General features: G+C 34.0%; 1 protein-coding gene across 1 annotated transcript in view; it reads left to right on the top strand.

Moving 5' to 3' along the window:
* The window catches only part of LOC136030018 (uncharacterized), an 88,274-nt gene extending 79,331 nt beyond the window's left edge, over window positions 1–8,943 (top strand). Inside the window, exon 4 of the mRNA XM_065708633.1 lies at window positions 8,528–8,943. Coding sequence (XP_065564705.1) covers window positions 8,528–8,922 — 395 coding nt within the window. The 3' untranslated portion in view covers window positions 8,923–8,943. The remainder of the gene's footprint in view (window positions 1–8,527) is intronic.
* The last annotated feature ends 385 nt before the right edge of the window (window positions 8,944–9,328 follow it).

Raw genomic sequence — 9,328 nt, forward strand, 5'->3', positions numbered from 1 at the left:
CAAATTGAGAACAGTAGAAAATAATTAAACGTACTTGAATAAAATCTGTTTTTTAGGGTTCCTATTGGTACTTCCCCAAATATCTAAGTCAACTCTTTCAAATACAGAAAAGTGATTATTTTAATTGCTTCCCCATCATCAAACAGCACTTTTCGAATAAAACAGTTAATGATCCATTAATGTAAAAGAGCATATATCCGCAAGAGTTCTACAACTTTACCTTGAGGCTAAATGATTAAGAACTTCTACCCACCAAAGTAGAGTGTCATTTCCTTCACAATCGTAAATTTACCAATGCCAATTATGAATTTGCTAATAAATTATTGGCAAAGGGAATGTGTAAGAAGAGGGATTAGTGTAAAATGAACCTGAAGAGTGATGTATTGACCTTCTTGGATATTATTTGTAAAAACAAGAATAAAATTTTTCTGGGATTTGAGTTAAATTTGGGGCATCATTTTCAACTCTTCATCTTATGATGGATTTAATTCTTCAAATCAGTGATGAAAAAATAGGTCTGATCACAAATGTGGATCACCACTCATTTGTAGAGAAATCTATTTGGGGAGTATAAGTTTTCCAATTGGATCATATCTTGGAAACTGACCCGACCTGATTATGCCCCGATTAAAAGTCGAATGGGGTTTTTCTGAATATAAATTCTCTTTATTCTAAGGCTATGCTTTACTATCGTATGCCGTGTGGAAATTATCAATGGCTAAACAATTGTTCTGCTCCACACTTAACTGAAAGTCATCCTGCTGAGGAGAATAGACCACAATGATGGTGTTTCGAAATTGATGTTGAAATACCTATAGAACTTCCCAACTCGAAGAAGGGCTTTATTTTCCTGTGCATAAGAAGACAGGTGCCTTGGGATTCATTAAGCTCCTATAGTTTCTTTTTTTGTAGATGATGAGCATATGCACTCGACACATTCAAAACAAAAGCTTATCGCCGAGTTTTATCCAAAACAGAAAATCGTTCGGCTTTGATTTCTTTTGTGATGGATGCTGGCTAGTGGTTCCAAGGTCACAAAGAGTCACTGGCCCCTCCTATTTTATCAGAAGCAATATTTGAAGGACTTTAAGTGACAGCTTTGTCTCTCAAAGCTCTGAAAAAATCAGGGTGGAAAGGAAACCTTTAAAACTATTTTAAATTCAGCCTCCGGTTAGATGTGCGAGAGCTTGTCCCATAGAAGTTGCTATGGCGTTGTGACCAACCAAAAAGAATGAGCCCAATTCATTGTAGATCCAGATTTCACATCGTTCCTGATTATGGACTACAATATGGTCCTTTTGCAAATAATTAAAAAGAAGCTTAGTACTATACACAAATATTGCCTCTGGCAGTGCTATATTAGAGATTTCACAGAGTTCATAACGGAATTTTACTACAATGTATGTAAGCTTCAATGGCCGGGAGAGGAACAAGTTCAAGTTTATTATTGTGATGTGGATTCATTATTGTTAAAAGTTAAGACTTTGCTCTCGAATGGCCTACACCAACTGGGACGAGTTCATTTACCAGGAGCTAGTCCAGTGCCAGGCCATAAGAAAGTTGTTACTTTTGCAATCAGAGACGGGAGAAACTTAATATCCAAAGAAGTGCTTTCAGGTCCAAAGGTCTACTGTGTGCAAAGGCAAAATGAGGATATCGAAAAAGTTTGAAAGGGGATGCCTTCACATGATATATAGGATAATATTAACATGAGTGATTATAGCAGGTGTATAGAAAATAATTTTTTTCCAAGAGTGAGTGTCATGACCATTGCTCATTAAAATTTAACCATACGGTTCGAATTGGGTAAAATGCCATAATGGCATTCCATACTTAATGCCATATTCCCTGAATTTAGATCGAGAAATATGTGTATAGTACAGACGGTTTCTTGGTCTGGAGAAACTTCAATATTTGGTGGAAGAAGGGTTCGTATATTCTTAGTCTCCAGATTCGCAGTGTGTTTTTTAGTGTTTTTATTTATTTTCACTAATTTACATTTTTGCGTGAAGTGGAAAATATGTTTTGAAAAGTTCTTAATATAACATTCAAATTACCATCACTGCCCCGGCCCGCATTGGGAGCACTGCACTTTCCAGATGACCTGGTCACCCCAACTGGTGGCATCTCCAAGTGCATTCGAATATCTATGTAAGTATAAACAAGTACCATTCTTATTTAAATATGGGCTGTATTTATTTATATTAAAAACTTTATTTTATTTTATTTTTCAATTTTCATAAAATAGGATTGAAATTATGGTAAGTTGGTTGTATTTTGTCGTTAGAGGAATATGTATCAATCGAACACTCAATTTAGATAATTTCTCTATGGATCTTCAGTGTTTGGCAAAACAACACTTTTAATGAAAATAATTCAAAATCGTGATAAAATACTTCTTCGAAAATCCTAAGAATATCTATTATTGCTAAAGTGTGTAGCAAAAATCCAATGATAAAATAAAGTCTATTGCACCAGACATAAAATTCTTACGGAGATTTGATGATTTAGGTAAATCCATTGGTGAATGATCTCAGTAGAAGTTAAAGATATTCAGAGTCAGGTCTCATCATAAAAAAAAATTCTGTAACTGCTATTCCTTATAATATTTTTCATCATAACAAATATAAAAAAACATTTGCTTTTAATTGTAATTTGTATATCATCTAAAGGGTTGTTCATGATTCAAGTTCTCTTATGACTTTCAACAAGCAAATATACCCCAGTGAACCAACTATTTTATGCTCTGTATATAATCAAGCTACGGATAAAATTTAGAGTTTCATTCTACTGGATCTCAATAAAAATATGCCCAAGGAGTTACGCGTGGTCACGGATATATTTGACAAGGAAATTACCACATATATACCCATGAAAAGTAAAAGATAATTAATTACCATAATTGACACTGAAGAAACTACATGAAATCAGAAATCCAGGTTTTTCGAAACCACGGGTTAGGAAAGCTATACTCAAACACGGTATTGACAATAAAACTGAACACTGATTTTAACTGAAGCTTAAAATTTAACTGAAGGCAATATTTAACTGCCAGAATTAGCTAAGCAACGGTAAAAGCAACTTCGGTCAAATATAGCAACCCAAGTTTGCAAAAAAGGAAAAGGTTTTAAACGATAACAAATAGTTCAAGAGGGGGATAATTTCTTTTTATTGTTACTATCTATAACCGCAGGACTTGTACCACTCTCTGGAACCATTACCCCTTACAAATTATAACAAAAGGAACTTGCTTTTTCGCCAAAAGATTGCTGATGATAAAAACAATTAATTTTGCTTCAAAAATCTCTTCAACTTGTTATTGGCATAAATCCTATTGTAAATGACCGCTCAAAGTAAATGTCATTTATCAAACTACAAGCTGTTAATTTCACCTCCAGCACCAGTAATGCAAAAACAGGACGAAGATCTATCTAAAGCCATATCAAACATTGTAGATCTAGTGCCTCATTCGTAACCTTTAGCAAATTAAAAGACTTTTGACTTTTCCCGTTGAAAATCAACTTCAACAAATTGATGACAAAAACAGCAAAGCTATAAGCCATGGCGCGAGTTAGAATTTAATTGATTTGCTAAAAGATTTGATAAATCATAAAACACTTGAATCACTTGATATTCATACGTATTATGTTTAAAGTCGTTAAAATTTTAAAATTTTATCTGGAATAAATATATTTTAAAACGATCAAAGTAGTATTGAGAAATATCAAAAGAAGTTTCAAATAAACCATCTGGGATTGATGATTTAAAAGGAATCAAACAAAGGGGTTTTAATATCAGTGCATCACCTGTTATTATATGGAAGGGTAGCCGACGCTTCAAACCGCTTGTACGTTCAAAACGGCTCATATTTCCTTATGTGTTTAGGAGAATGTTGACGAAGCGAGAAGTTTGAGCTCCCTCACTGCACTTGCTCGGGTTGCTTGAGTTGAAAAGAAATTGGCAAGAAAATATTTAGGGAATGAACCCAGCTACACTCTTCCTCAAAATCATAGAGTTCACGGTAGTCACAATAAAAAAAAAAGCTTTCTTCTCATTGTATACATTAAAAGCAAATATTTTGACTCTAGATGAGCTTAAAAGAAGTTACTATAGTGCATAAAAGTACATTTAACTTGCTTTTGAAGTTTTTATTCATTATACATAAATAATGCTGGTGATATAGTTAAAATAAGTCAAAAATTAATAGTTTTAAAATGGGAATTACTTCTGGTCAACTGAACTTCTTAATGTATCAAAAATCTTAAGAACTATACCTGTAACATATCGCCTATGTTAAATGAAAGATTACGAGATTCCTGGTGGTTTAAACGAGTAAGAATGAAAAAAAAGTTAAAGCCAATGCAATATATCAAATTTGAAAGATTAATTGAAAAGAGTCGAACTCACAGGGGTAAGAAAGAGCTGCTTATTCGTTGGCTAGAATACAATTCTAATTTTGATTCTTTGATTGCCACGGAAGATGGTCATGATGCCTAAGGATTTTATGTGACATTTTAGTCCAATATCTCTAACCCACTCTAGGATGATTGGAATATAATAATTATATTTTGGACAAAAATCTTCCTGGCCATGCAATTTGATTGAAAGTATGAAGTTGCAATAGTTGATTGTATTTTTAAAGAAACGTATGTCATCCTGTGAAAGGGTCGTTCATATGATATAAAAGAAAGACCATTTGACTTCTCCAACAATGGTTTGGTGGCAAATGAGTCTCGTGCTCATTTTGAGCGGAAGTCAAAATGGTAACAACGGCCATCAAAGGGGTAAAATTAACCTGGACAATCTGTCTTGGGTTTTTTCTACAATTGGCCATGACTTCCGTTGAAAAAATCAACGGATCTCGTTGATTGTTCCGTTCAAAAATTGAACGGAAGTCATGGCCAATTGTAGAAAAAAGCCAAGACAGATTGTCCAGGTTAATTTTACCCCTTTGATGGCCGTTGTTACTGTCTCCCATTTATGCTCCATGCAAACGTGTCTTTTTACAATGACGAACTAGAGTCGTACCGGTTGGAGGTTCTCGCTGGGGAACAATCGCAGGTTGACTACAAGTTGACTTGGATGAAAATTTTCCTCTCATGCATATCACTCCACAATGCTGAACTAGAGTCAACCTGTTGAGGGTTTAACGTGTTAAACCCTCAACCGGTAACAACCTCGACAGTAACAACCGGTTTGAACGGAAGTCATGGCCAATTGTAGAAAAAAGCCAAGACAGATTGTCCAGGTTAATTTTACCCCTTTGATGGCCGTTGTTACTGTCTCCCATTTATGCTCCATGCAAACGTGTCTTTTTACAATAACGAACTAGAGTCGTACCGGTTGGAGGTTCTCGCTGGGGAACAATCGCAGGTTGACTACAAGTTTACTTGGATGAAAATTTTCCTCTCATGCATATCACTCCACAATGCTGAACTAGAGTCAACCTGTTGAGGGTTTAACGTGTTAATTCACGGCGAGTGAGACAATATATTGTAAAATTTGACAATGAATATAAATGGAAATAAGAGTCCAAATCAAAGCCTACAAGGGCCTCCTACAATTTGCCTCGACTCTTATGCAAGTGAACTTGCATTTATACACCAAGAGATTTGGGCCAGAAACAAAACCCCTTTGCAAGTGGTACCAGATTCTAGTGACGGGAAAGTATATTTTTTGAACATCTTTTTATTTTACTATAGGCCTATTAAACCAAGCAGAATATTCCTGATGCACTATGTGAAGGTTTAGTCACGTGCATTTTGAAGAAAAATAAAGCCATGAGATCCGGTGACGTATAAATACCGATTATTTTGTGTTTGAAGATTAAAAAGCTTCATGAGAAGCTTATCTATCATCAAATTTGCACGAAATGTTATCAAGGCAACAGCCGATGTGGTTTTCCGGAATGCAAATATAGCTCTTCTAGTGACTCTCGAAAGGCATAAAAAGGCAAAAAGTAACATCTACGTTTGTGCAGCTGATATTTCAAAGCCTTTGGACTCCCCTTTTCACTCCCAAACAATTCTATTCTTATAAGTGGAGTTAATCCATTTGTTTGCACCTTCCATTTGCTTTGGCATCAGAATTCCTCAATCTGGATATGTTTTTAATGTGCTCTTTTAATCACATTCGTGCGTGCCCTGGTGTTAAGCCTGGTTCTTAAGCAGGAAATATTTAATAGCTCTATTAGAGTAGTCACAACATGTTCAATTATTTTCCATTGGGTCATATATCAACTTAAATCACTTGTCTTATGCTGATGACATTCTTCTCTTGGCTTCAGTAAAAGAGTTGATTGAGTAATATTTATGAAATGTGCAGAAAAAATGGAAGTGTGTGGGAAGAATCGTACAGGTACCACCTTAAACGGCTGAGGACAGGTAGCTCAAGTATTAGCATTTTCCACAAAACATCATTAGAATTAATTAATTTCGTAAGGAGAACCCATTGTTAGCAGATTGGAGGAAATTTTATTCTTATCACAAAATATTTTTGCCGTGTCAATGAGGTGAATGGACTAATTAGGTAGTCATATACCCTTCCACAAACTTTTGAAACTGGGAACAGTTGCTGAAAAGTGTTCGATAGTTAAAGTTGTCAAGAATTGTGCGTTTTTTTTTTGTCTGCGCCTTTTGTTTTTCTTTTTGTGTTCTTAAACTCCTCGTTACTGCATTTTGCTCTACAGAGAGAGTAACAATAAAATATTATTATTATTATAATAAAAATCACTTGTTTCAATTTACTTATTTGAAGCAATGTTACACGCAAAATTCTCATGTAAAGAATCACTTTCTATAACCGCCAAATAGAAATATTTAGGTTCATTATTTTAATAATAGGTGGTATCTTGACAGCGATGTTGTAAAAACCAAACTCTCTTATTATTCCAGCAATGGAAGCACAGACCAGGCTTTTCCTCCCAAAAGTATTTAAAACCACGAAAATGCCACCTCTTAAAAATGAGCTGAAATCACGTTTAGGATTCTTTGCAACCATGCCAGGGAAAGTATTTTCCCGTTGATCACATTTACAATAGTAATAAATAAAACAGAAGAAACCTCTAGTGTGAGAGTCAAAAATTTCTTCAAGATTGTTATTACAGGCTTTAATTTGCACTCCTTATCCTCTATGCAATTTAAATGGATTGTATAATCTACACTTTTCATTGTAGTCATCATTAATAGTACAGTTCAAACAGGACTACCAATTTCTCAATTTATACAAACATAATGAACATGTGAACATTTTTTCAATGGTGACTGCCTCACTTCCAATAATAAACTGATTCACGATCAGTAAAACGATCGTTTTCTATCACTAGTAACGTATGCTGAACACTTACTTAATCACTAGAAAAAAGGGAGGAGTAACTGGAACTCTAGATAATCTTCAAACATATGCCCAATATCATTTTGTTAAGGTTCAATTAGTATGTCAACAATTTGAGCAGATATATTTTACACATGATACATAAGTCTCAGACAGTATTCCAAAGACAAGAATCATTTTTCATTACAAAGTCAATCTTTCTGTTTGTGAAGACTAACGTCTGAATTTACATTCTTTGAAAATCATTATATAGAATTAACCATTCTTTCACAGAAACAAGATTTCCTCTTATTTTTTGCCCGTCCACTGTATTCATTTTTAATCCCACTTCAATAGTTTAAAAACTAACAAGGATTTCTTCTCTCAATTAATAAACTTACCCCTTTTCTTATAGATTGATTGATGGTTCAATGAATTTATTCGGAAATTTATTTGTGAATGTAAACAATCACTGGAACTAGAAAATGTTGTTTCGGGTTTGTTTTTCTTCATTTCAAGTTTTATTTTGTAGCTGATAGTCTGTGATATTGCTGTTTTCATGTTTTATTTTCTTGCTGAGAGTAAATTTTAGCTACTGTTTTACTATCTATTACAACACTATTCTTGCATAGGTTGCAGCTTCGGCACCTAGACACGATATTTTACATGCTGGTGCTAGATGAGTTTGCTTTTCCTCTTTTCACCTTTTGCTGAATAACAATAGAAGGATGATGTTAATAGGATCTATCAATGAGTAATATGTTACCAGCAGCAGCATCAAGAAATAAGCCTTCATCGTCAACTAAATATTTTATGTTTGCCGTCTCTTTGGACACCATCAGCTTCGGAAAATATTCGCGTATATAAACCCTTATAATACTATAATTATTTCGGTACTCCAAATAAATTTAACTCGGCAAGGCATGACATTAGCACTTGCCTCATAGTGCAAATATTTCCTTTTCTTGACATTTAATGCTACTAAAACACCATCATTATGCTGTCACTACTCACGCAAACTATCGTCCGGTGAAAAAACTTTTGAAATATCAATCTCACACATATTATGCAGAAACCATTGACTGTGAATAGCATAACTTTCAAGACTTGGTTAATTCATACTAAGAACAAAAGATTTGATGTTTGAAATATAAATTATTTTACTTATCATCTTGAAATCTAACAACATAATACAATCTATCTCAAATATTTTCAGGTCTTTCTAGTATCGACGGTGTTATCAATAAGAACTCTCGACTTTGGAAGATGGCAAGATTTTCCACACTTCTAAAGGAAAATGGTCACACAAATAGAACCATTGATATTCTGAAAATAGATATAGAAGGTAGCGAACACGAAGTGATTTCCAATATGATTCAAGAGGGTTTGTTAAGAAACGTTAGACAAACTGTGCTTGAATTCCATAATTTTGGACGACAAACTCTACAAGAATATTATTTAACATATTGGCAACTGAACAACATACGATTTACTAACGTTGCAGTCGAGGAATGGGCAGGTCCAGGATGTACAAAAAAGAACGTAAAAGGATACTACGAGTTTTATTGCTTTGTTATTACTTTTATCAACCAAAGATTTCTTGAGAAATAAATTGCAGTCCATTTCTTTGAATCTTAGCAAATGTACAAATATATAGCCACAGAAAAGGCAAATAACACAAAACTATTACCTATAGTTTTGTTTTTAAAGGGTTCAAAATTGGATGAGAGAATGAAGGAGTGGTATATTGTAAATAATGCTTCCATTTATGGAAAGGACATTCTCTTGGCAAAAACAACTTTAATTTACATAGAAAAGTAACTGACAAGCGAAAAACCAAAAAGATTTACAGCCTCGTCATAACTATTTTCACAAAACTTTTCCCTGGCCAAAAAGTTATAAATTACAAGAAAATTAACTGACATCAAATAAATATAACAGATAGCCTTGTAGATTTTTCAACCTCAGTTGTAGAGGAGAAGGTGAGCAATCAATGATGATTGATGATTGATAAAAG

Source organism: Artemia franciscana, chromosome 8 (genome assembly GCF_032884065.1).
Source record: "Artemia franciscana chromosome 8, ASM3288406v1, whole genome shotgun sequence".
Classification (NCBI taxonomy): domain Eukaryota; kingdom Metazoa; phylum Arthropoda; class Branchiopoda; order Anostraca; family Artemiidae; genus Artemia; species Artemia franciscana.